Source organism: Neofelis nebulosa, chromosome X (assembly GCF_028018385.1).
Source record: "Neofelis nebulosa isolate mNeoNeb1 chromosome X, mNeoNeb1.pri, whole genome shotgun sequence".
NCBI classification, from domain to species: domain Eukaryota; kingdom Metazoa; phylum Chordata; class Mammalia; order Carnivora; family Felidae; genus Neofelis; species Neofelis nebulosa.
The window spans coordinates 97950878-97978447 of NC_080800.1; the positions used below are offsets into that span (position 1 = coordinate 97950878).

Consider the following 27570-nt stretch of genomic DNA (forward strand, 5'->3'; position numbering starts at 1 on the left):
TGATGGAACTCCGCACGGGCACATCATAATCACCCAAAGTTTGGACTTTACCTTAGGGTTCACTCTTGCTGTTGTACATCCTATGGGTTTGGACAAATGTATAATGATGTATCATTATAGTATCCAGAGTATTTGCACTACCCTAAAAATCCTCTGGGCTCTGCCTATTCACTGCCACCACCCCCCCCCCCAAACTCCTGCAAGCACTGATCTTTTTACAGGCTCCAGAGGGTCATATATTGGAGGGGGAGGTGAGGGAGGTGGGTTGACACCTGGGAAGGTGCCGGAGAGGACGCATTTCAGCTGGGTCCTGAAGGGTCACCGGGAGTTTACCTGGCAGTAAAGGGGGGGAGGGGGAGGTCTCTGCAGGCGAAAGCAGCAGCCTGAACAGTGGCAGAGATGGGTGTGTGTGTGTGTGTGTGTGTGTGTGTGTGTGTGTGTTTAAGTAAGCTCGAGGCCCAACGTGGGGCTTCAACTCCTCACCCTGAAATCAAGATCCCATATGCTCACTGACTGAGCCAGCCAGGCACCTCTACAATACAAGGTTGTGGGGTTTTTTAATGTTTATTTATTTATTTTTTAGAGAGAGAGAGAGAGAGACAGAGAGAGAGAGACAGAGAGAGAGAATCCCAAGCAGGCTCCATGCTCAGCACTGAGCCCGACTCAGGACTTGATCCCATTACCATGAGCTGAGTCTAAATCAAGAGTCAGATGCTTAACCAACTGAGCCACCCAGGCGCCCCCTAAGTTTTTTAAAAAGACAGGTAGGGGTGCCTGGCTGGCTCAGTCAGGAGAGCATACGACTCTTTTTTTTTTTAATTTTTTTTAATGTTTATTTATTTTTGACAGAGAGAAAGAGAGACAGAGCATGAACGGGGGAGGGTCAGAGAGAGAGGGAGACACAGAATTCGGAACAGGCTCCAGGCTCCGAGCTGTCAGTACAGAGCCCGACATGGGGATTGAACTCACGGACCACGAGATTATGACCTGAGCCGAAGGCGGACGCTCAACCGACGGAGCCACCCAGGCGCCCCCACAGCATATGACTCTTGATCTCAGGGTTGTGAGTTCAAGTCCCACATTGGGTGTAGAGATTACTTAAATAAATAAATATTTTTTTTTTAATCCTCAAAAAAAAAAAAAGAGAGGTAAAGTTTAAGAAAAGAAGAGAGAGAGGGAAGAAGGAGCTGGGAAACAGTTCCAATTAGGGAATTTACAATTTTTTTAATTAAGTTCATTTATTTATTTTGAGAGAGAGAGAGAGAGCACAAGTGGGGGAGGGACAGACAGAATTCCAAGCAGGCTCCGTGCTGTCAGCCCAGAGCCCACTGCGGGGCTCAGTCTCACAAACCTGTGAGATCTTGACCTGAGCCGAAATCAGGAGTCAGATGCTCAACCGACTAAGCCACCCAGGCACCCCCGGGGAAAGGAGCCTTTTAGTATCTAGCAAGAGTCCTTTTTTTTTTTTTTTAACGTTTATTTTTGAGAGAGAAAGAGAGCACAAACAGGGGAGGGATGGAGAGACAGGGAGACAGGGGACCCGAAGCAGGCTCTTCCCTGACAGCACAGAGCCCAGTGTGGGGCCTGAACTCACGAACTCTGAGATCGTGACCTGAGCTGAAGTCGGACGCTCCACCGACGGAGCCACCCAGGTGCCCCAGCGACGTTGGATGTAGAGATTACTTAAAATCTCTGGGGCGCCTGGGTGGCTCAGTCGGTTAAGCATCAGACTTCAGCTCGTGTCACAATCTCATGATCTGTGGGTTCAAGCCCCTCATGGGACTCTTTTCTGGCAGTGTGGAACCTGCCTGGGACTGACTCTCTCTCTCTCTCTCTCTCTCTCTCTCTCTCTCTCTCAAAATAAATAAATAAACTTTAAAAAACAATAAAATCTTTTTTAAAAAGTTGATCAAGCTGGATTAATGAGGAAAGAGACAACGATGTCTCATATAAAATGAAGAACTATGGAACCTTATTCATTTGCACGGCATTAAAATTATACTAACATCCCAGGACTCGGTAAGGAAAATAATAATATAAACAGCATAGGGCGCCCGGGGGGTACAGTCCATTAAGTGCCTGGCTCTCGATCTCGGCTCAGGTCGTGATCCCACAAGTCTTGTGGATTCGAGCTCCGTGTTGGGCTCCGCGTTGACAGCGCAAAGACTGCTTGGGATTCTCCCTCTCTCTCTCTCTGCCCCTCCCCTGCTCACCCTCTCTCACACTCTCTCTGTCTCCCCCCAAATAAACTTAAAAAAATAAATAAATAAATCCCGTTTTTGAAATGAGGAAATTGAAGTTCAGAGAAATTAAGGAACTTGCTTGCGATCACACAGCTAGTGACTGGCAGAGAGAAGGGTTGGAATCCAGGTCTGTGTGACGGTAAAACCCATGCACGTGACCTTTGCGCCCCACTTGGACTTCCCCACACGGCTCAGCTGTCTGCGATTGTAGGGCCCGGAAAGTTTCTCTACTAGGCTGTCCTTCGTTAACCTACTTTCAGTCATATATAATAAAACAGAATATCCTTCTAAAATTTCGTAATTTAGGTGTCACTAATTTAAGTGAACCCCCCCACTCCCCCCCCCCGCCCGCCACACACACATAACACGTTGGAATTAGTGACGTTTTTCTGTATTGTGTATTATATGCCCTTGTGGTGGGGGTTCACGAGAGAGGCTAAAGTCTAATGATATAGAGGACTGCTGCCATTGCCAGGGGGGTTGCGACAAGGAGCGGGGTGGGGTGTCCTGCAAGGACACAAGTGAGGTACATGTTGCGTGCAGCACACGTTGTCATTTTATGTCTTGGAACTTAACGCTTTATTTATTTTTGAGAGAGAGCGCGAGCAGGGCAGGGGCAGAGAGAGGGGGACAGAGGATCCAAAGCGGGCTCCATGAGACAGCTTCGAGCCTGATGCGGGGCTCAAACCCACAAGCCACGAGATCATGACCTGAGCCGAAGTCGGACGCTTAGCCGACTGAGCCGCCCAGGTGCCCCCATGTCTTGGAACTTAGAGGCCAAGGTCAGGGAGTCCCTGGGAGGCAGGTCCTGGAGGGCAGGCCGCAGTGACCCAGGAGGCAGAGCACCTGGCTTTCGTCCCGGTCACTCTTCCGTTCAAGATCTTGAGTTTTCATCTGTCAAATGAAGTCCTTGGAGAGGAATATCATTTTTTTTAAGTTTATTTATTTATTTGGGGAGGGCAGAGAGAGGGGGGAGAGAGAATCCCAAGCGTTGACAGCGCAGAGCCCGATGCGGGGCTTGATCTCACGAACCACGAGATCATGACCTGAGCCAAGATCAGGAGTCAGACGCTTAACCAATCGAGCCACCCAGGCGCCCCGGAATATCATTTTCTGAAGATTTTATTTTTAAGTCATCTCTACACCCAAGGTGGGGCTCCAACTCACAACCCCAAGATCAAGAGTCACACGTTCCACTGAATGAGCCAGCCGGGCGCCTCCGTTGGACTAGAATATCTTAAAGTCCCTTTAAGATCTGAGTCTGTGGTTTGGGGATTCGGGGTTATCGGGGCCCAGAGTAATGAAGATCTGGGAACCAGAAGGAGAGCAAGACAGGGCCAGGCTTTGTGGTCAGAGACAACAGAAATCTACAGTCCCCGAGGCCTGACCTTCTTGGTAGTTTGTTTCAGTGATTAAACTTGAGTTTGAGCGCTGCTTCTCTGGCTGTAATTTGCTCGTACATTCTACGGAGATTTATGGAGGATGGCGGAAAGAGGAGAGTAAGACGTGGTCTCAGCCATCAGGAATTACGGTCTCCGGGGGAAAGAACACGAAACAACGAACGAACAGAAAACAGAATAAAATGTCTTATGGACTAGCCGTGTGACCTTGATCAAATCACTGAACCTGTCCCCAGGCCTCAGTTTCCTCACCTGGAACAGGTGCATACGCGGTCAACAAATGCCTGTGGATTAGTAGTAGGACTACGACCATTATTATGCGCGACGGGTGTGCTTAGCAAGATAGAACTATCTACACAGTGTTGCAAAGGGAGAAACGAAACCGCATGAAAGTTGATCCTGGTTTTCTCAAAGGATTCCGTATCATATTGGACAGTTTTTGAGCCACCGTCTTTGTAACTCGTGCCTAACGTTACGCCAAAACGCTTTAAAAACTCCAGACCACTCCCATCCTGAGCATTTCAGGCATTTGTTCAGCAAACCGTTCACAGAGCCCCGGCCACGTGATACAGAACTGAACAAGGCCAGTCCCTACGAGTGCACAGCCCCCTCCGAAAAACGGACATGTGAAAGAGTTGTTTGTATTCACTGTCTCCAGTCTTTCTCTTCCCATCTCTCTTGAATGATGCCCACCAGACTTTGGCCCTTACCACCCAACAGAAACTTCTTTTCTTAAGGCAAGCAGTGACCTCCGTGTCTCTAAATCCAGCGGTCGGTACTCAGGCCTCATCTTCTCGGCTCCCTCTGATTCGCTCACTGCCTGCACTTGGCTTCTGAGACACCACCCTGGCCTGCTGTCCCTTCTCAACACCGACAGCCCCTTCTCGGTCTTCTTTGCGTGACTTCTAAATGCGGGGGTATCCCCGGACTCGGGCCCTAAGTGATCTCATCCGGTCTCCTGGCTTTAAATACCATCCAGGTGTTGAGGACTCCCAAATTCTATCTCCAGCCCTGACCCTCTCTCCTGAGCTCCAGACTTGTGTGGCCAGCTCTCGGTTTCGGCTCAGGTCATGATCTCACAGTTCGTGGGATCGGGTCCCACGTCGGGCTCTGCATTGACGGTGTGGAGCCTGCTTGGGATTCTCTCCCCCTCTCTCTAGCCCTTTCCCGCCCCCCCCCCCCAAAATAAACATTTTTATGTCACTCTCCTATTGAGAACCCCCCAGCGACTCCCATTCTCACTCAGTAAAAGCCAAAATACTTAAAATGGCCTACCAGCCATTATTACTGCCTTGTTCATTCCATTCTCACCACATTGGCCTCCTTTTTGTCTCTCTAACGCCCTAGGCGTGCTCCTGCCCCAGGGCCTTTTTTAGATAGCTGCACAGGGGCTCCTGGGTGGCGCAGTCGGTTAAGCGTCCGACTTCAGCCAGGTCACGATCTCGCGGTCCGTGAGTTCGAGCCCCGCGTCGGGCTCTGGGCTGACGGCTCGGAGCCTGGAGCCTGTTTCCGATTCTGTGTCTCCCTCTCTCTCTGCCCCTCCCCCGTTCATGCTCTGTCTCTCTCTGTCCCAAAAATAAATTTAAAAAGTTGAAAAAAAAAATTTAGATAGCTGCACAATTCAAGTCCTTCAGATCTTTCCTCAAAGGTCTTGGTGAGTCTCCCTTGACCACCCAAATAAGACTTCAACACCCTCTAGGCACTCCCTGTATCTTTTCCCTGCCCCTATTTTCTTCAGAGCACCCCGTGCCTTTTAATATTTGGTATAATCATTTACCTTCTTTGTCTAGTCCTCTGCCCCAACTAGAATTTCAGCTCTGTGGGAACAGGGACTTTCATCTGTTTGTTCACTGCTGTATCCTCAGCGCCTGGCACCTAGTGGGTATGAAATAAGCATCTGAATAAATGAAAAGTCTTCAGAGGGGATAATGAGAGCTAATGGAAGCACAGAAAGATTGCTAAGGAGTGCAGGGGGTGAATGATGCTTTTAATGCCAGGAAAATTGTTATTTAAGGGCCTTGTACGTCATTCTAAGGAGCTTGGATTTCCCAGGAATCCCAGGTTCCTGACTTGGGGCAGCAGGTTGAATGGTGGTGACATTCACTGAGTTAAGAAATACAGAAGAGGCCGGGCGCCTGGGTGGTTCAGTCAGTTAAGCATCTGACTTTGGCTCAGGTAATGGTCTTGCAGTTCATGAGTTTGAGCCCCACATCAGGCTGCCTGCTGTCAGCACAGAGCCTGCTTTGGATCCTCTGTCTCCCGCTCTCACTCTCTGCCCCTCCCCCACTAGCATGCTTGTTTTCTCTCTCTCTCTCTCTCTCTCTCAAAAATAAATTTAAAAAAAAACAAAAAAGAAATACAAGAGTAGCCGAGTGGTTCGGGCAGTCGAGTGTCGGACTCTTGAGTTTGGCTCAGGTCATGAACTCACAGTTCGTGAGATCGAGCCCCACATCGGGCTTTGTGGTGAGAGTGCAGACCCTGCTTGGGATTCTGTCTCTCCCTCTTTCTCTGCCCCTCCCCAACTTATGCATGCGTTTTCTCTCTCTCTGTCTCTCAAAATTAAGTAATTAATTAATTAAAAAGAAATACAGAAGAAAGAATAAATTTCATGGGGCACCTGGGTGGCTCAGTCAGTTAAGCATCCAACTCTTGATTTTGGCTCAGGTCATGATCTCACAGTTGGCGAAAATCAAGCCCCACGTTGGGCTCTGCCCTGACCGTGTGAGGAACCTGCTTAGAATGTTCTCTCTCCTTCTCTCTCTGCCCCTCCCCTGTGCTCAACCACTCTCTCTCTCTCTCTCTCTGTCAAAATAAATAAATAAACTTAAAAAAAGAAAGAATAAATTTCATGTGGTCAAGGTGAAAGTCAAGAATGGGTTCTAGGAGTGTGAAGTTTTGAAAACCTGTCTGCTATCCAGGTGGAGATGTCCAGTAGGCAGCTGAGTGCTTGGTTTGGGAGCTCAGGGTGGGAGGTCAGGGCCAAAGAGAAAGATTTGAAAGTCATCTAGCTCTAGATGGTGTTTAAAGCCATGGCTATGGTAGAATTTCCTAGAGAAGTCGTATAAATTGAGGAGGGCAAAACGTTACTGGTTATTAATGCCAAATACTGCTCCAAAATCCAATAAGAAAATACCAAGGGTGCCCGGGTGGCTCAGTCAGTTAAGTGTTTGACTCTTGGTTTCAGCTCAGGTCATGATCTCATGGTTCTTGAGCTCCACGCTTCGAGGAACCTGCTTAGGATTCTCTCTCTGCCCTTCCCCAGCTCGCCCTCCCTCCCTCTCTCTCTTTCTCTCTCTCTCTCTCTCTCTCAAAATAAACTTAAAAAGATATTTTTAAAAATCCTACTGAATTTGGCAGTGAGGAGGCTCTAAGTGAATATATTCATTTATTCAAATATTTCTTGAACATTTGCTCTGTGTCAAGGATACAGAAGATACCATAGTGAACCAAACAGGCAAAAATCCCCTTTGCTCCAGAACTAAAATTCTAGTTGAGAGGAACAGACAAATAAGAAAAGAAATAAGGGGCGCCTGGGTGGCTCAGTCGGTTAAGTGTCCGACTCTAGAGTTTGGCTCAGGTCATATCACGCTTCATGATATCACGTGAGGTCATGGGTTCAAACCCCGCATCAGGGTTCACACTGATGGTGCAAAGTCTGCTTGGGAATCTCTCTCCCTCCTGTGTTTGCCCTCCTCTGCGTGCTCTCTCTCTCTCTCTCTCTCTCTCATACAAAATAAATAAACTTGCAAAAAAAGTACAAATGAAAAGGGAAAGGGACGTCCATTAACAGACGAGCGGGTAAACCCTGTGGTGGGGCCGCACAACGGAACACGACTCAGCGATAAAAAGAACAAATCACCGAGGAACAACCAGAACAGGGATGAATCGCAGAAGCATCAGGGCCAGTGGAAGAAGCCCGTCCCGAAAGGTTACCGGCCGTACGCTTCCATGTATGTGACGTGCTCAAAAGGCAAAACTAGAAGGCCAGAGAAAAGATCGGCGGCCGCCCAGGACTGGGAATCGGGGAGGCCCTGACGGGAAAGGGGCGGCACAAGAGCATCGCGGGGGCAGAGGGGCACTTCTGTGTCCTGACGGTGCTGATGGTCACACGAAGCTCTACGGAGGCAGGAGTTGTTGTCTTTTTTTCCTTAAGAGAACTTTTTTTTTTCTTTTTTTAATGTTTATTTATTTTTGAGAGAGAGAGAGAGAGAGAGGCAGCATGAGCGGGGGAGGGGCAGAGACAGGTTGAGAGGGAGAGAGAGAGAGAGAGAGGGAGAGAGAGCACCCAAAGCAGGCTCCGCGCTGACAGCACAAAGCCCAGCACAGGGCTCAAACCCGTGAACCGTGAGATCATGACCTGAGCGAAAGCGAGAGTCAGACGCTTCACCCACTGAGCCACCCAGGCGCCCTGAAGCGAGCTTTCTATGTAATAGTAAATAGCAACGCCGGCCCATATTTATTGACCCTCCCCATGTGCAGGACACTGCTGAGTGCCTTCCACGCACCCCTCGTTTAATTCTCACGGAAGTCCCATGAAGTGGGTACTACGAATAAGGAAACCAAGGCTCAGGAGGGCTAGGTAAGTGCCCAGGGTCACATGGCCAGCAGGTGAGGCGGCCAGGATAGAACCTGACTTGTCTGACTCCAGAGATTCTGCTCTTCTGACTGTGAGACTCTATCGCCTCGCCCGCGTGGAAGATCGTTTCTGTTGCGTGTTTATTTATTTGCTTATTTATTTTTAAGTAATCCCTACAGCCAAGTTGGGGCTCGAACTCATGACCCGGAGATCAAGAGGCACGTGCTCTTGTGACCGAGCCAGCGGGGCGCCCCTCCCGCCTGGCAGATCTGGATTGCACTCCGCGAGAATGCCATGCGAGCCTCAACTAGACATTTCAGAAACAAACCAAAGTAGGCGCGACGCTCAGTGTGACCCTGACACCATTTCTGAGCGCCAGCTGTAAGGGGCCGTCCCCCTCACGGTGGCCCAGAGCCGTCAGGTGCGTATGCAGATGGTATATAATGAGAAGTCCTTTCATCTGGTCCCTGAAACTGTTTTACCAAAGGACAAACATGTGACTTTCAGGGAGGGAGCATTTTGGTGATCGGCCCGGACGGTCCTCGGAGTAGCGATGAAGTCCGTGAACGTGGCCAAAAGTGGTGTAAAAGTAAGGATCGCCGAAGTCGAGGTCCAGAAACTGGGTGCGGGAGGGGTTTGTCTTACGGATGCCGAAGTTCCCTGAGATGGGGTTGAACCTGGAAGAGGGGGAGCCCCCGGGGGGCACGGTCTTCAGTGAACATGGCAGACCTTCAGGAGGTCAAGAGACGGGAGCAGCAGCAAGGAGTGTGGTCCAGTGACACGAGCCCCTGCCGAGAACTTGTGGCCGTAGAGCCAAGGAGTCAGGGTCCGGGGACGGCGAGACGGATCTGCTCCTCGGCCGGGGACATCTGTGACGTGGAGAAATGAGCGGCCCACACCTGAGAGCTTCACAAGGGAGGCCTCAGTTAAGACAGGGAGACGGAGGGGCGCCTGGGTGGCTCAGTCAGTTGAGCGTCCAACTTCGGCTCAGGTCACGACCTCACGGCTCGTGGGTTCGAGCCCCGCATCGGGCTCTGCGCTGGCTGCTTCGGATTCCGGCCCCTCCCTCTGTCTGCCCCTCCCTGGCTCTCTCTCTCTCTCTCTCTCTCTCTCTCAAAAATAAACATCCTGGCTCTCTCTCTCTCTCAAAAATAAACATAAAGGAAAAAAAAAAAAAGACAGGGAACCAGAGGAGGGGGGCATTTAAAGGTTAAGGGCCTGGGAGAATGTTAGTCACGTCCAGAGGGCATAGGTAGGGAAGCCACGTTAAGTATGACGTTTCCTTTGTCCTGAATGGTTGCTTCCTTCCGAGCAAAACAAGCCGCAAAAATGTGAACGGGGCGTCGTGACTTTACTGCGTGTTGATGTTCATCCTGAGCCCATCGAACAAGAGGCCTGTGACAGCCGTTCTTGGCCAGCCTCTTGACCAGGAGCATAGCAACCGGGGCCCGGACTGGAGACGCTGGCTTCTCTGGCTAGAACATTTATTTCCCGGTGACTGCGTCACCTCATCCCATCTTCTCGATTTCCCGCCAGGCTCAGAGCCCGTGCCTTCCGCACCGTGGAGGAGTGGACGTCCATTTCTCAGGAGCGGTGGACTGCTTCCGGCAGATAGTCAAGGCCCGAGGGGTCCTGGCGCTCTGGAACGGACTGACACCCAACTTGCTAAAGGTGAGAAGGGCGGTCAGTCTCTTCTTCCCCACCTCTTCCAATTCTAGCCCGTTCCCTTGCCGCTCCCCGACAGGATGTATGGAGACACCCTGTCTTGTGCCGACGGTCGCACGAGACCCAGGCGTGGAGGCTGGCAGTCAGCCCCGAGAGAGGGGACCCTGTGCGGCGTTGGGGCATCTGACACCCCACCCCCGAGCAGCTGAGCACTGAGTGCAGAGGCTCCTCCCATGGGGGGCTCATGGCCTCCTAAGGGGAACCTAACCCCCCCCTCCCCGCCAGCCTAACATCGTTTGCAAAAAAGTGTACGATGTGCCTGTGTGCCTCTCTCTGGGGAGAGGATCCCAAGCTTTCATCGTATTCCCAAAGTAGCTCATGACCCTCCCCACCACCACCACTGAAGAAGGCAAAGAACTCCGGACTGATCTTGCGTGAGCTGACACTTAAATGATTCCGACCAAGACTAGCATACGTCGCCAGCTTTCATTCTGTCATCTTCCCCGATTCCGAGAATCACGTCAGGTTGACTGCAGACGCACTGTTTTCTGCTTAAAATTTGAACATGCTTGGGGCGCCTGGGTGGCTCAGTCGCTTAAGCGGCCGACTTCGGCTCAGGTCATGATCTCGCGGTCCGTGAGGGCTGTGAGTTCGAGCCCCGCGTCGGGCTCTGTGCTCACAGCTCGGAGCCTGGAGCCTGTTTCAGATTCTGTGTCTCCCTCTCCCTCTGCCCCTCCCCTGTTCATGCTCTGTCTCTCTCTGTCTCAAAAATAAATAAACGTTAAAAAAAAATTAAAAAAAAATTTTGAACATGCTTTCCATTTCTTTTTACACAGATAGTTCCATATTTTGGAGTTATGTTTGGCACCTTTGAGTTCTGCAAGAGAATCTGTCTCTACCAAAACGGTTACACTGTGTCTCCTCTGAGCTATCAGCTGACCCCAGGGGTGGATCAGAGTTTGAAGCCCCAGGAATTACGGGAATTTAAAAAGTTCTTCAAAACCAGACAGCTGAAGTCTAAGAAACCAACTCTTTAAAACCGAATGGAGCAAGAAGGGCACTGATTGAAGGCGGGTTACAGTCACAGAAAAGAGGTAGCCTCGGAATTGCGTGTGCGTGGAGCGACAAGCGGGTCCTCCTGTCTGCTGCTCTCGGAAATGAGAAGGTTGAGGCGCGTATTGCCTCCGAGATCCGATCTGATGTCCTGGTGAACACCTGTGCCAAGGGAAGTTTCCCAACGTGACTGTTTTGTGGCAGCATTCCACCCGATTTCATAACAAAACGTGGCTGTAGCGAAATGTGCAACGTACACGTGCAACTTACACGACACCAAAGAAATGGCACCGCCGTGACCTCAAAGCAAAGTGTAGTTGGAGTGGCTGAGCGGATACACACCACACCGTGAGCTTAGCCGCAGGGTCACAGCTTGCACTAAGCCACACTGGCCTAGCTTTGCTCCATTTGACCCGAGACTTCCCAACATAGCTGCTCTGAAACTCCCAATCCTTGCTGACTCCGGAGTGCACACGCTATAGCATAAATTACACCTTCTCAGAAACTAAATTAAAACGTTTAACATTTAAAAATTATCACTGCCGTAGTAGAAGCATCCTTGTTTATTTAAATTTGAAGTATCTTGGGGCGCCCGGGTGGCTCAATCGCTTGAACATCCGACTTCGGCCCAGGTCATGATCTTGCAGTTCACGAGTTCAAGCCCCACGTCGGGCTCTGTGCTGACAGCTCAGAGCCCGGAGCCTGCTTTGGATTCTGTGTCTCCCTCTCTCTCTGCCCCTCCCCTGCTCGCGCTCTGTCTCTCTCTGTCTCTCTCAAAAATAAATAAACATAAAAAAAAATTTTTTAGGGGCACCTGGGTGGCTCCATTGGTGAAGCGTCCGACTTCGGCTCAGGTCATGATCTCACGGTTTGTGAGTTTGAGCCCCGCGTGGGGCTCTGTGCTGACGGCTCAGAGCCCGGCGCCTGCTTCAGATTCTGTGTCTCCTCCTCTCTCTGCCCCTCCCATGCTCATGCTTATGCTCTGTCTCTCAATAATAAATAAATGTTAAAAAAAAAAAACACTAAAAAAAATTTTTTTTTAATTTAAAGTATCTCAAGCTGAGGAATTTCAGGAATCTTGTTTCAAGAAGGCAGTTTTTACTGTGACCGCTTAATTATACCCCAAAAGAACTTCTTCCAGTTGGAAGTCATGTGCAGGTGAAGGGGCCTGAATTCTCCACCTTTTTAACTTGCTTTAACTTGCAAGCTTACCCTGGAAATAAATTAGTCACGTTATTCTCACAAGATGTCCCCGTTGCCTAAAAAGGATCAAATAGAACATTTGACACACATATCAAAAATACATATATAACTGAACAAAACCGCTTCAGGCTAATCATCTCTACTAGATTTTTTAAAAATCACATTTCAGATTATTCCACTTTAAGGACTCCATGTCAAGTTTCTATAGCTGTACTTTCCAATAGTGCCTATGTATGCATTAAAAAACAGTAAAATTGTTAATTTACACATGCATAAACACACACACACACACGCACACACACACACACGGGCTTTTGGTATGTTGAAAGTATTTGGGGGGCGCCTGGATGGCTCCATTGGTTAAGCGTCCGACGTCGGCCCAGGTCATGATCTCGCGGTCCGTGAGTTCAAGCCCCGCGTCGGGCCCTGTGCCAACAGCTCGGAGCCCCGGAGCCTGTTTCGGATTCTGTGTCTCCCTCTCTCTCTGACCCTCCCCCATTCATGCTCTGTCTCTCTCTGTCTCAAAAATAAATAAACATTAAAAAAAAATTTTTTTTTAAGTATTTTGCCCTATTAAATTTATTTCCCAAAGAAAAATGTGTGGTCATTTGTTACTAATGTGAGTTGTAGCTGTAGCCCGGTCTGTTACAGTTTGGAGGGTGGCAAATTCTTTCCCCACAGGGAGGCATATTTATTACTCTTCGTTTTCCTGGAGGTGAACAATTTTGTTTTCACTTGTAAAATCTACAAAAAGAAATTATTTTTTTTACTCGATCTAAAATCCTAACCTCAGGGTACTTACATCATGTTAATATCCTCTGTGTATTTTTCCACAGGGTTGACTTTTTCAATAAAGTTACGTGGTGAAAAGGAATGCCTCATTGTTCTAATTTCGGGACCACTCTTAAAACTCTAATTTGGGGGCGGGACGCCTGGCTGGCTCAGTCACAAGAGCATGTGACTCTTGATCTCGAGATCATGAGTACGAGCCCCCTGCTGGACGCAGAGACTACTAAAAATACATTTTTGTAAATCCCCCTAGTTTTGTCCTAAAAGAAACTTCCAGCTTATTTTCATTTTCTCAGGGGTGTGAAGGGAGCCTTCTGCTTTTCTGCTTTATGGCTGGCAGGGTGCACCAAACTGGGTTGGTTAAACGTCCGACTTCAGCTCAGGTCACGATCTCGTGGTTGGTGAGTTTGAGCCCCGGTCGGGCTCTGTGCCGACAGCTCGGAGCCCGGAGCCTGCTTCGGATTCTGTGTCTCCCTCTCTCTGCCCCTCCCCCGCTCATGCTCTGTCCCTGTCTCTCTCCCTCTCAAAAATAAATAAAAGATTTTTAAAAATTAATGTGGTAGCAGCCGTGTATAAGACTGCCAGGGGGCTCCCTGTATAGCCACCGAATCAATGATTAAAGGAATCATCATAGATGAGAGGAGCCAGTAATGCATCTTGAAGGAAGGGAGAGGACATTGGGGGGTGAAGAACAGGTTGGAGGTAGGTCAAGGATAGGTTACCGGCGGAAGGGGAGGCCCATGTGGTATCGCAAAGAATGGAAGTAAGCAAACAGTGGGGTAGAGTAGGAAGACTGACTTCCACACGTCGATGCAACGGCTGTCGGACCCCCTGTCCACAGCGGTAACGCAAGGTGGACAAGGTCCTTGCCCTCTGGGGCTTTCTAGTAAGGGTCACAGGCAATAAAAAAGTAACCTGCAAGTCAGGTCATTACAGATTGTAATGTTATGAAGGGGATAAACAGGGAGCTTCATCAGAGACTTATGAGGGGGCCAGGGAAATAATGTTGCATCACAGAATCAGGGAAGGCTGCTCTGAGAGCTGACATTTGAGATGAGGCCTGAAGGAAGAGCATTCTGGCAGAGGGAACAGAAGGTGCTAAAGTGAAAAGAGACCGGCGAACCGCGGAGAGGTGAGCGTGGCCTGAGTGGGCTGTGTGAGCGGGAGCGTTAAGAGCTGAGGTTGGACAGAGGGCCGGATATGTGGCCGTTGGGGCCATAATGAGAAGTTAGATTTTATGCTTTTTTTTTTTTTTTTTTTTTTTTTACGTTTTATTTATGTTGAAAGAGAGAGAGAGTACATGAGCAGGGGAGGGGCAGAGAGAGGGAGAGAGAGGATCCCAAGCAGGCTCCGATGTGGGGCTCCAGCCCACAAAGCAAACTGCGAGATCATGACCGGAGCCAAAATCAGGAGGAGGACGCTCAACCAACTGAGCCACGCGGGTGCCCCTCAGTTGGATTTTATTCTAAATGCAGTTGGAGGCCATTGAAGGTTTTTATGTACACAAACGATATAATCTGATTTTCTTTTTCAAATATCCCTCTGGGGATGCCTGGGTGGCTCAGTCAGTCAAGGGTCCGACTCCTGACATCAGCTCAGGTCACCATCTCCCGGTGCGTGAGTTTGAGCCCCAAGTCGGGCCCAGCACTGACCCCATGGAGCCTGCTTGGGAATGGGTTCAAGACACATTTTGGAGTTGAACTCAGCAGGATGTGCTGCACAATTGAATGTAGGCAACAAAAGGGTGGAATCAAGGGCACATGGGTGGCTCAGTTGCTTGAGCATTCGACTTCGGCTCAACTCATGATCTCACGGTCGGTGAGTTCGAGCCCCACGTCGGGCTCTGTGCTGACAGCTCCGAGCCCGGAGCCTGCTTCCGGTTCTGTGTCTCCCTCGCTCTCTTGCCCCTCCCCATCCGTGCTCTGTCACTCTCTCAAATAAAAATAAACATTAGAAAAATAAATACAATAAAAAAGAAAACGATGGAATCAAAGGTGGTGCCTAGGTTTTTCGCTTTTGATTTGAATAACAAGGTAGATAATGTTGCCATTTGATAACGTAGGGCAGACTTTTGGTAGGGAACGGGGCCCCTGGCTGGCTCAGTCGATAGAGTACGTGACTCTTGATATCAGGTCGTAAGTTCGAGCCCCATGTTAGGTGTAGAGATTACTTAAAAATAAAATCTTTAGGGGTGCCTGGGTGGCTCAGTTGGTTGAGTGTCTGACTCTTGATTGCTGTTCAGGTCACGATCTCCTAGTTCATGAGTTCAAGCCCTGAGTCAGGCTCTGTTCTGACAGCAAGGAGCCAAATGCTTGAGGTTCTTTCTCTCTCCTCACTCTCTGCCCCTCCCCACTTATTCTCTCTCTCTCAAAATAGATAAACATGACAAAATTAAAAATATCAGGGGCGCCTGGATGGCGCAGTCGGTTAAGCGTCCGACTTCAGCCAGGTCACGATCTCACGGTCTGTGAGTTCGAGCCCCGCATCAGGCTCTGGGCTGACGGCTCGGAGCCTGGAGCCTGTTTCCGCTTCTGTGTCTCCCTCTCTCTCTGCCCCTCCCCCGTTCATGCTCTGTCTCTCTCTGTCCCAAAAATAAATAAAAAACGTTGAAAAAAAAATTTTTTTTTAAAAAATTAAAAATATCAAACAAACTAAAATCTTTAAATGTTTATCTATTTTGAGAGGGAGCAAGCATACGCACGCTGAGTGTGGAGCCTATCTCGGGGCTCGATCCCACAGCCTCGAGATCATGACCTGAGCCGATATCAAGAGTCAGTTGCTTAACTGACTGAGCCACCCAGGCGCCCCTAAAATAAAATCTTAAAAAAAAAAAAAAAGACTTTTGGTGGGGAAGGAATTAAAAGTTCTCTTTCAGACATGTTTAAATTCGAAATGCACATGAAATACTGAAGTAGAAGAGTCAAATAGACAGTTGGCTGGAGCATAAGCTGTCCATGTAACTGCCCAAACCAGTTGCGATGGACAGAATAATGATCCCCCCACCCCCAAGGGTATCCACACCCTTATCCCTAGAACCTGTGACTCCACCTTATATGGCAAAAGGGACTTCGCAGATGTGATTAAGGTTAAGGACGTTGAGATGGTCAGGTTATCATGGCCTATCCAGGGAGGGCCAATCTAATCACAGGAGTCCTTACAAGTGGAAGAGTGGGTCACAGACACTCAAGGATGGAACACGAGGCAGAAGAAATGGGGCATGAGAAGGACTTAACTCATTTTTGCTGACTTTGATGACAAAGGTGCCCGCGAGCCAAGGGATAGGGTGGCCCCTAGAAGCTGAGAATAGCCCTCAGCCGACTGCCAGCAAGGAAACAGTCTCACGACCGTGGGGAATTGAATTCAGCCAACACCCTGAATGAGCCAGGAAACTGGTATCCACCTAGGGCCTCCAGAAAGGGACGCAGTCCTTTGGGCCACCTTAATTTTAGCTCAGTGGAGTACCGTGTCAGACTTCTGACCCACAGAACTGTGAGGTAATAAATTTGTGCTGCTTAAGCCACTGAGTTTGCGGTCGTTTGTTACAGCTGCAACAGGAAAGTCACACACCGGAACGCTGCTAAGAATTATATCCGAATAATACACAGAAATCAGGACTGTCCTGGGCGAACCTGGACAAGGCTGGAGTTCAGGGGAGAGTGATGGCTGGAGACAGAAATCTGGGTGTTATCAGCAAATAGACGGCTTTTAAAGCCAAGAGACTGAGGGGCTCCTGGGTGGCTCAGACTGGAAATGTTGGACTCTCCCGTTGGGGATGTAAAACGGTATAATCATTTGGGAAAACAGTCTGATAATGCCACTTTCTAGGTTTAAACCCCAGAGAAATGAAAGCAGGCCCACACAAAGACTTGTACAGGAATGTTTAGAGCAGCATCACTCATAATAGGCCAAAAGTGAAAATGAGCCCAGAAGGATCTCGAAAATATTGATAGATACTGATATATTGATTTACATAGATATATATATCAAGTGAGAGAAGGAAACCCCCCCAAAAGGGGAACATGTTGTATGGTTTCATTTATTTTTTTTTAAGTTTATTTTATTTAGTGATCTCTACCCCCAACAGGGGGCTTGAACCCACAACCCCAAGATCAAGAGTCGCATGCTCTTCTGATGGAGCCAGCCAGGCACCCCTGTAGAATTCCACTGACAGAAAATTCTAAGAAAATGGGAACTATGGTGACAGAAAGCCGGTCAGTGGTTGTTTGGGGCAAGAGGGAGAACATTTAGTGTGGTGATGGAAATATTCCCTATCTTAATTGTGATGGCTTCACAGATGTTATACATACATAAAAAAACTTACCAAATTGTAAACTTTACATACTTACAGTTTGATTGTATGATAATTATACCTCAATAAGATTGGTTTTTGCTTTTTGTTTTAAAGGCAGCGGGCTCCCGGGCTGGAATCCACCAAATGCTTTCTAAACACACCCGGAGGGGCCAGAAATAAAATCCTTGGTGGGGATGGGAGACAAAAGGGCTTCAAATGCTAAGCTGAGGAGTTTTAGTTTGAGCAACCAAGCAAAGAGGGAGGGATCACTTGTTTCTTGAGCAACCCAAGGGACCGTGGTGAAAACTGGAGGTGAGCAAGACTGTTCCAGAAGCTGAAGGGGTAACGGGAGACTAGAGACAAGAAGATTGCCGCCGAAGATCAGCATTGTTTTCTCCTCAGTAGCTGCAGGACAAACCCTGGTGTGATGTTACAGTCTTCCGTGGTGCACGCCAGGTTGGCACACAGAGTGCTTTTCCTGGGTACCTCTTAGACACTCAAATCCAGCTTCAGTGGTCACTGATAGGGTTGCCAGATTATAGGTAGGGTCCTCAACCTGGTGCTGAGAACTGGCTTACCACCTTGCTTAAGTAAGGGCGGAGTGATTTGTCCATTAAAACTCAAGAGTTGGTCAATCTAAGCTAATATTTGCCTCCGGATACTTTTTACCTTTTTTTTTTTTTTTTTTTTTTTTTTTTTTTAATGCAAGCTCCATGCCCAATGTGGGGCTTGAACTCCCAAACCTGAGATCAAGAGTTTCATGCCCCTCGGACTGAGCCAGCCGGGCACCCCCATGAACACAGTTATGATGTCCCTCCTTCACCCAAAGCTCTTCCCTAGTATCTCTCATTCATTCAGCCATTTCTCAAACAACATGATTTACAGGAACTTCACCTTCCTGATGCCTTCTTTGAATATGTTCCAGTTTGTCAATTTCCTCTTAAACATGGCATCCAGAAGTGAGCATAAAGCTCATAAAGACTCATTGGCCCTTTTTTGCGTTGCCAACGCACAGTGAGGACCCCCCCAGTTCTTTATCATACATGCTCCCGTTTAACTCCTCATCCTTTTTTAAAAAAATGTTTATTTATCTTTGAGAGTGGGGGGCAGAAAGAGAGGGAGACAGAGAATCCCAAGCAGACTCTGGGCTGTCAGCACAGAGCCTGATGCAGGGCTGGAACTCACGAGTCCTAAGATCATGACCTGAGTTGAAACCAAGAGTCAGACGCTTAACCAACCGAGCCAACCTGCTGCCCACTCTAACTCCTCATCCTTAAATGTCCTCCAATAAATAGAACACTGGAACCCTACATTGTGGTCCATCCCATTTTATAAGCCGGGTTTATTCTGGACTTCAGCCCTTCTGACTCAGCTCCTAGAGGTCTGTGATGCTCTTTGGTCTTTGTCCTCGGAAGTCCAGCCCTCCTGTCATCTATATATGTACTTCTAAAATCTGAGCTTATCAGAGAATAATCTGGAAGGACATTTACATTTATAAGTATCTCTCCCTTTGTAGTTTCACATTGGGATTTTTGTAAATTGTACAGGTTTGAACTTTATCTTTGGAATCTTTTGCCCCCTTGAGCGATCTTTCTCTTTTGGTATTTTGCCAGGACATCTATTTATCTTTTCCCTGTGAAGTCTATCCCCTACACACACACATACACACACACACACACACACACACACACACATATACACACACGCACACATTAGTTAACCTATCTGACCATGCCCAGCATTCTTTTGCTGAACAGATCCAGATGGCATTGGCATGGTCAGTTTCCCCAATATTCTTGTCACTTTCACTTTGCTAACCAGATCTTCCTTATTTCTTATCAGGATGAAGCCCCATTTAGCAATTTACCTCACTGATTCTTTAGACTTCTGAGAACTGTAATTACCAACCAGAGAGTCAAGAATGTATCCAATGTGTTGCTATCAGAATAATGAGACTACCAGCAGGTGTTCAGATGGTTTATGCCTCTGGTCACCATCTCTCGCCTATGTGATGGTTTTATGAAGTATTATTCACAGCTGTTATCTAACCAGGCAGTTCCTTGTATCCTTCCACAACTACAATCACTTTCATTTCTCCCTTTCATTTCATTTTCACCCTCCAGCCAATGAATTACTGATACATTGTTGCTGCATTGTTACTACTCAGCTGTCCTTCTACATAGTATCTCTGTGAACCAGGTTTCCCCTTCCTTTTCCAAATGACAGTCAGAAGTCCTACTCTACCAAGTTTGAACAATGCCTGTAAAATTGTTTTCTTGCTTGTATCAACATTTTACATTCACTTTATGACCTATATTCTGGGTGTGTTGGGACATAGGTAACTGAGGCCTTAAGTATCATTTCTGACCTTCTTCCTAGTTTCTTCTTGAGAATTACTAGGCACTGCCTTAGCTTTAGCTCCTTTTTCTTAATTATACGTGTATTGTAAAGAGCTTCCAGAACTCACAGTAGTTACTAACACAGAGCCCCCACTAAGGCTTCACTGGATGAATTAGTTTTTGTGTGTTTTGTTGTTGTTGTTGTTTTATTTTTCTTTATTATTTATTTTTGAGAGAGAGCACAAGTGAGTAAGGGGCAGGGACAGGGAGAGAGAGAGAATCCCAGGAAGTGCAGAGAGAAAGGGAGAGAGAGAGGGAGAGAAAGCATAGAGCCCAGAGTGGGGCTCAAACTCACAAACCCTGAGATCGTGACCTGAGCCGAAGTAGGATGTTTAACCGACAGAGCCACCCAGGCGCCCCTGGTTGTCTTTTTTTTTTTTTTTTTTATAATTTATTTAGTCTTAAAGTTTATTTGAGAGAGAGTGAAAGAACGAGCACTCAGGCAAGGGGAAGAGAGAGAAAGGGAGAGAGGGAATCCCAAGCAGGCTCTTCACTGTCAGTGCAGAGCCCGATGCAGGGCTCGAAATCACAGACCGTGAGATCATGACCTGAGCTGAAATCAAGAGTCGGACGCTCAACCGACCGAGCCACCCAGGTGCCTGCCCTCTGAATATTATTTTGAAATGCACTCTAAAAACCACCTCCCTCTAAATAAAAGGCTCTGTAGATTTTTGTTTTAGCTGTTAATTCTCTCACCAGTAAAGGTAAGAGGAGTGACCATCACTTTCAGAGAATATACTTCATCACTTAAACTCTACAGTAAGGTCATTTCGGTATCCAGCTGCGTCACTGTTATAATCAACTAATGAGAACTGGAGCAGCTTCCAAGAACACAGGTCAAAGATGTCACCCAGGATCAACAAAGCTGGAATCAAAACTTCTCTTCTTTGGGGGCACCGGGGTGGCTCGGGCGGTTATGCATCTGATTCTTGATTTCAGCTGAGGTCATGATCTCCCGCTTGGTGGAAATCAAGCCTGGAGTTGGGCTCTGCACTTGACAGCATGGGGCCTGCTTGGGATTCTCTCTCTGCCCCTCCCCCACTCACGTTCTCTCGCGCGCGTGCGCTCTCTCTCTCAAAATAAATACATAAATTTGAAAACAACAACAACAAAAAACTGCTCTTCTTTGAACACCTCTAAGGTGTCCCAGGAACACCTCTTCCTGGGACGACTTAATGGATTGCAAAGTATACTTAAATGAAGGACCTGACAATCCTGGAGGAACCCCGAGAATTGGGCCCTTCAATGAGCAGATTCGGAGAAGCTGGGAGAGGGCGGGATAGGAAAGCGAGGGATGCACACCCCTGTGTCTTCATTGTGCTGGGAGCTTTGGATCAGGAGCAGTTACAATTTACAACAATGATCATTTTTGTCAACATTCTTGTGATTACTTAGACGTATGATATGTTTTCATACTCTCCTGTCCCGTTCTGAACCTGAGAGCCCACTCAAGCTAGCAAGTAGGTTTTTAAGGACTTGTCTGGCAAATGCTTACCCAGAGCAGGGATTAAGGGACTCAGTAAGCACTTGTCCATTGAGACAATGGCTGTAAACCTAACTCAATTGATTCCTCTGAAAGCTTCTGGAGTGAGGAATCTACTCAATCCAAGAGTACTTTACTTTGCATCCGAGGAGCCAAATGCCAACCTAGTTCACACAGCCTCTCAACCTTCCTGGTACAACCTCTTTATTTGACCCCTGGCTAAACTAATTTCCCTACCCCCAGCCGAGTTCTTTGGAGTCTCCTCTGCCAATTCCCAGCAAGATCTTTGTTAAGTCGGTTTTGCAAACCAGAGTCGGGGGCACGCTGACGGTGTCCCGACTCTGCTGTTCCCCCAATTTCCTCTGGCTTCACCGGGGCAGCTCCAGAGCAGAGCCAGGTCTAGCTGCGAGGAACGAGGCACCCACCCTCGCTTAAGGGGCGCCAAACAACTCAGTAATCAAGACCAACGATCTGTAATGCACTATTTTTAAAAAGGCCAAAGTAATGCAAAGGTCTATGATGAACAAATTATCCAAACTTAGAATAAAGACAGGATGCCACCCTGCACTTCCATGACCCTGCCTCATCCTCCTTACCCTAATCCCAACCCTGGGGCTCCGATTCAACTTTATTTACAAAAACAGGCGACCGGGCCAACGGGCCGTAGTTTGCCCGTATTACTTGTTTTTTAATATTGTACTGAATATTTATCTTGATTATAGGGATTTTTTTTTTTTTTTTTTTTTTTTGGATACTCGGGGAGTTTCTAACCAGGCACACCATGAGCTCACTCGCCCTCCCCACTCGCGCGCTTTTCCCAAGAGTCCAGCGGCCCCGGGCCTAGGTATTCCCTGGGGTCGCCCCTTCCTCCCGCCAGGGCAGGTGCGGCGGGCAAGCGGCGAGGCGCGGGGGGCGGCCCCGGGCCCCACCCCGCGGCTCCGCCCCCCGCGCGCTGAGCCACTCAGCCGCCCCGCGGGCCCGCGCGCCGGGGCTCAGTGCCCGCCCAAGGCCCGCCTCCGACGCCGGCCGCCCGGGCTCCGGCTCGCCCTATATAAATCGGCCATTTGCTTCGCTCCGCCCCGCAGTCCCGGAGTCCCAGCCGGTTCCTACCGCAGTCCCGCAGTCGCCCGGCGCCTCTTTCCTTTCAAAATGACAGATGCCGCTGTGTCCTTCGCCAAGGACTTCCTGGCGGGTGGAGTGGCGGCGGCCATCTCCAAGACCGCGGTAGCGCCCATCGAGCGGGTCAAGCTGCTGCTGCAGGTAGGTCCGGGGGTTGGAGAACCCGACCAGGAAGTGGCGGGGGGTGGGGGGCGGGGGAGGCGCGGAAAGCCTTGCGCCAGGGGTGGAGGGGAGCCAACTCTTCAGGCCGGTCGGGGGAAGTGGCCGCGTGCGGGCTGGGGTGGCCGCAGCGGCGGACCCACAGGCAAACTCGAGGGAGGTGCTTTAGTGACCTGAAGTTGTGGATCTAGGAAGGGGTCGGGGCGGAGGGAGGCGAGGGAGACCAGGGCCTTGGCATCCCGGAGGCGGCGAGCTCGGAGGGGGCTTTCCGGGAGTGGCAATCTCCCCGGGGCCTGGAGGTCAAGGGCGAAGCCTGGAAGCCGGCGCTGGACGCAGGAACGCGTGGCCGTGGCGAGGGCCTCAAGGTCGCGGCAAGGAGATAACAGCCTTGCGGAGGCCACGCGGCAGGTCGAGGGACCGCGCCGCCCGCGGACGCGCTCTCACCTCGCCGGGCCGGAAGCCGGCGCCGGGAAGCGCGTGTGACTACTGCGTCCGCCCCCGCGCAGCCGCCGGCGTGTCCCCGCCGCCTGCCTCCTCGCGCCGCGCTCTCCCGCTGCGGCTCTAGAGGGCGCTCCCGGCCGGGCATAGGGGTGGTGGCCCGCGGGTCACCTCTAGGAGAGGAGTGGGGGCGGAGCGGGAGAGGGAAGCAGCCCCGGAGACCTGAGGCGGAGGCCACGGTCACCAAGGTGACCGCGCCCTGCGTAAGACAGGCCCTACCTAATGCCTCCGAACCAGGATCTGAGGTAGTGAGTGACCTTTCTCCCGGGTCTAAAGGGCACGGGTCCACCTGAGGGCGCCCCCTCCCCACCCAAAGGGGTGGAGGCTTAGTGCCTTCTAAGGGTGCCGACCTCCCTTCCGCTGCTGACAACCTCAGGGTTAGGAGGGTCCATCCTGTGTGACCTAGAAGACTAGATTTAGGAAGTAACTAACCTTAAAGCGCCCTCAGTGATCGGGAGGATGTATTGTCTTCCTTTTTCCCTCCTCCGCGGTTGTAACTCTCCCTGTTGGCCTCCTTGTCAATCAGGTGCAGCATGCCAGCAAGCAAATCACCGCAGATAAGCAATACAAGGGCATCATAGACTGCGTGGTTCGTATCCCCAAGGAGCAGGGAGTCCTGTCCTTCTGGCGCGGTAACCTGGCCAATGTCATCAGATACTTCCCCACCCAGGCCCTCAACTTCGCCTTCAAAGATAAATACAAGCAGATCTTCCTGGGTGGCGTGGACAAGAGAACCCAGTTTTGGCGCTACTTTGCAGGGAATCTGGCATCGGGTGGCGCCGCTGGGGCCACATCCTTGTGTTTTGTGTATCCTCTGGATTTTGCCCGTACCCGTCTAGCGGCCGATGTGGGCAAAGCCGGAGCGGAAAGGGAATTCCGAGGCCTTGGTGACTGCCTGGTTAAGATCTACAAATCTGATGGGATTAAGGGCCTGTACCAAGGCTTTAATGTGTCTGTGCAGGGCATTATCATCTACCGAGCTGCCTACTTCGGTATCTATGATACCGCAAAGGGTAAGTTCGCTGTGTGCTTTGAAGCTGTGTTCTTTTCATCTAAAAGATCAGTAATGCCAGCCTAATTTTCCGGAGCCCGAGATTGTCTGTGATTGCTAGAGGAAGCCGTGGTTGTCTAGTACAAACGGGATGCACGAGGGGCTGGGGGTGGGGTGTAGAAAACAAGCCACTAAAACTCTGCTTTCTGGTCAAAGTGTCCCTTTCCTGTTACCAGGCATGCTTCCGGATCCCAAGAACACTCACATCTTCATCAGCTGGATGATCGCACAGTCCGTCACAGCGGTTGCCGGGTTGACTTCCTATCCCTTTGACACTGTTCGTCGCCGAATGATGATGCAGTCGGGGCGCAAAGGAAGTAAGTTCCACTTGAGCAAAAGAGAGAGGGATGCGGGCACGGGACAACGTGTGGCCACCAGCTAGCGATGCCTGACTTTACAAATGCAGTCTAGGGGCGCCTGGGGGGCTCAGTCAGCTGAGCGTGCGACTCTTGATTCCGGCTCAGGTCATGCTCCCAGGGTCGTGGGACGGAGACCCGAGTCAGGCTCCGTGCTAAGCGTGAAGCCTGCTTAAGATTCTCCAAAATGAGGAATGCAGTCTCTTCTGGTCAAGGGATGGGGTTGATTGTATCTGCCTTTGAGCGGGCCCTTTGCATGCCTATGAGTGAGGGCGCTTAAATGGTATTAGAGGTTAAGACCAATGGGTAGTGTACCTATCCCTGTTGTCTTAGTCACGGCATTAATATTTCAGTATCGCCCACACAAGCGTGTAACCCTTGGATTTTCCAAAAGTGCGATTAGCTCTTAGAGGTGGGACTGCGAGCAGGGGAGGGACAGAGAGTCCAAAGCAGGCTCTCCACCCAGGCAGCTCGGAGCCCGATGTGGCGCTCCAACTCCCGAACCGTGAGATCATGACCTGAGTCAGGACGCTCAACTGACAGAGCCCCCCGGGCGCCCCTGGTTTAGTGTCGTAAGTCTTGGGGAGGACTTTGGCCACCAACTCCATGTCTTTATTCTTTGCAGCCGACATCATGTACACAGGCACGCTTGACTGCTGGAGGAAGATCGCTCGTGACGAAGGGGCCAAAGCTTTTTTCAAGGGGGCGTGGTCCAATGTTCTCAGAGGCATGGGTGGTGCCTTCGTGCTTGTCTTGTATGATGAAATCAAGAAGTTCACATAAGTTATTTCCTAGTTTCTTCCCCTGTGAACAGGCATGTTGTATTATATAACACATCTTGAGCATTCTCGACAGACTGTTGGCTGTCTATTTATCGACGGCAACTATTGACTGGTTGAAAATGGGAAGCAATAATGTTCATCTGACCAGTTTTCTCTCAAAGCTATTTCCACGATGACGGGACTCAATTATATTTTTTATTTCAGTCACTCCTGACAAATAAATTTAAAGAAATAAACACTATCCGAAACATATTTTTGTTTGTGACTTCTCGTACTTTAGGAAGTGCTACGTTTGAGCACATGTTCCATGTTTCATAAGTGCTACAGGATCTCCGGAGATGAGCTTTCTTTTCAAGGCAGCGGCTGGCCGTTCACTTCTCAGAGCCGCTTGGTGTGGTGTAACCCGTCCATTTTCCCAAGCCAGAAGCAAAACGAAATTCAGGCACACTGCATCTAAACACCACTGGTCCCTTCCCTGTGGATGGTGCTGACTGAATGCGCTTTCTCCAAAAAGCACCATGTAGCCCATCTTCCCTAATCCCGTGGTTCTTAAGAACCATAAACTTGATTATTTGTTTTAATACTTTGAGAGAGAGCCCGTAAGTGGGGGAGGGGTGGGCAGAGTGGGCGAGCGGATCCCAAGCAGGCTCCACGCGGGGCCCGATCTCCCAAACCCGTGGGATCATGACCTGAGCCTCAGTCAAGACTGATGCTAAACCAACCGAGCAGTCCAGGCACCCCTGAATTGTTCACTTTAACGTGATCATTGGGGGTGCCCGGATGGGGCCGTCGGTTAAGCGTCCGACTCCCGATCTAGGCTCAGGTCATGATCTCACAGTTCGAGAGTCCAAGCCTGCTTGGGATTCTGCCTCTCCTCTCTGACCCTCTCCCGCTTGTGTGCTCTCTCTCAAAACAAACTTAAAAACCTCTTTAATGGTTGCTTCTTGTTACACGAATTTAATCTCATTGAGACAAAAAAATCCTAAACTACAATGATTCCAGACTTCCGTCCAGTTGCCTTCCCTCATCCACCTGGCCCAAGCCATCTCCTTTCAATCGCGTTCAAAGCAGAGGATTAGAGCTGGCAGTTAGTGCTGGGATTGCTGGGCCCTTTAAGATTCTAGAGGGAGCCAGACACCTGCTACGACCTCAAAACTCATTTTATTAAAAAAAATAAAAAGGAAATGTAGCATCTGCCACCTTTTGTCAAACATGCTAATAATAAGCCCAGTCAACGGAGGACACTTATGTTTCTTTTGAATAATCCCTTATTTGGGATCCACATGAGAACGTGTTTACAGTTTGTGCAGCTCTTGGCTAGGCCTCAGAAATCCAGTGGATTTTGCCTGTGACCCAAGACTTGAGCAATAAAGCACCAGGGCTGACAAGCCACATCATTAAGAGTAGAAAGTGATCGGTGATCCACATGCACGGGTGAGACACCTGAGGGACGTCGCACACCCTGGGGTGTCTAAGTGCAGCTCACACACGGGGTCTGCGGGGGGGGGGGGGGGGGGGGGCCGTGGAGTAATGCCCTGGGGACCTTAGGGTTTTGTTACATGCCCCCTGGCAAAGCACCAGAATCAGAATATCGCTTAGTTAAGAACACGTCGTGGCATATACAGGTATCAAAACATCAAGTCCTAACCTTGAATATATATCTTTTTTTTTTAAGTTTGTTTATTTTGAGAGCACCAGTAGGGGAGGGGCAGAGAGAGAATCCCAAACGGGCTCCACATTGTCAGCACAGAGCCCGACGCGGGGCTCGAACTCCCAAACCGAGAGATCATGATCTGAGCTGAAGTCAAATGCTTACCCAACAGAGCTGCCCAGGTGCCCATTAAATATATACCTTAAAAAAAAAATTTTTTTTAATGCTTATTTATTTTTGAGAGAGAGAGTGAGCACAAACGGCGGGAGGGGGGCAGAGAGAGAGGGAGACAGGACCCAAGCAGGCTCGAACTCAAGAAACGTGAGATCGTGGCCTGAGCCAAAGTTGGACGCTTAACCGACTGAGCCATGCAGGTGCCCCTAAATATATACCATTTTTATATGTCAAAGATATCTCAAAGTTTTTAAAAACCCAAAACTCGGCCGTAGTATCAGAGAAGCCTGGATTCTGCTGTTTGCTTTTGCTGTTAGGGAAGTTAACTTGATTTCTCTAAGCCCTGGTTTTCTCCCTCTATAAAATAGGGGTGATAACGCCTGCCTCAGAAGGTTGTTACAAGGATCAAAGAATTTAGGCGAAGCATCCACCATAGAACATACATAATAACCACTCCATAAGTGGTGACTATGACAATTATTAGGAGACAGTGAAGGTTTCAGGGGCTCCAGAATCGGAAGGACTTGGATTTGAGGGGCTCCTGGCTGGCTCAGTTGGTAGAGCATGTGACTCTTGATCTCAGGATCGCGAGTTCAACCCCACCTTGGGCATAGAGTTTATTTAAAATAAATAAGCTACATTAAAAAAAAAAAAGTACTTAGATTTGAGTCCCAGCTC

The 27570-nt window shown here is 49.3% G+C and overlaps 2 protein-coding genes across 2 annotated transcripts in view; both read left to right on the forward strand.

Annotated features, from left to right (window-relative positions):
• The window catches only part of SLC25A43 (solute carrier family 25 member 43), a 35002-nt gene extending 21988 nt beyond the window's left edge, over positions 1-13014 (forward strand). The window contains exons 4-5 of the mRNA XM_058714377.1: positions 9756-9890; positions 10721-13014. Coding sequence (XP_058570360.1) covers positions 9756-9890; positions 10721-10921 — 336 coding nt within the window. The 3' untranslated portion in view covers positions 10922-13014. The remainder of the gene's footprint in view (positions 1-9755; positions 9891-10720) is intronic.
• A 9149-nt stretch (positions 13015-22163) lies between these two features.
• On the forward strand, positions 22164-25319 carry SLC25A5 (solute carrier family 25 member 5). Its single transcript, XM_058714379.1, has 4 exons — positions 22164-22362; positions 23405-23891; positions 24106-24246; positions 24911-25319. The coding sequence occupies exons 1-4, from the start codon at positions 22252-22254 to the stop codon at positions 25066-25068; spliced, it is 897 nt and encodes a 298-aa protein (XP_058570362.1). The 5' UTR covers positions 22164-22251; the 3' UTR covers positions 25069-25319.
• Positions 25320-27570: the final 2251 nt, after the last annotated feature.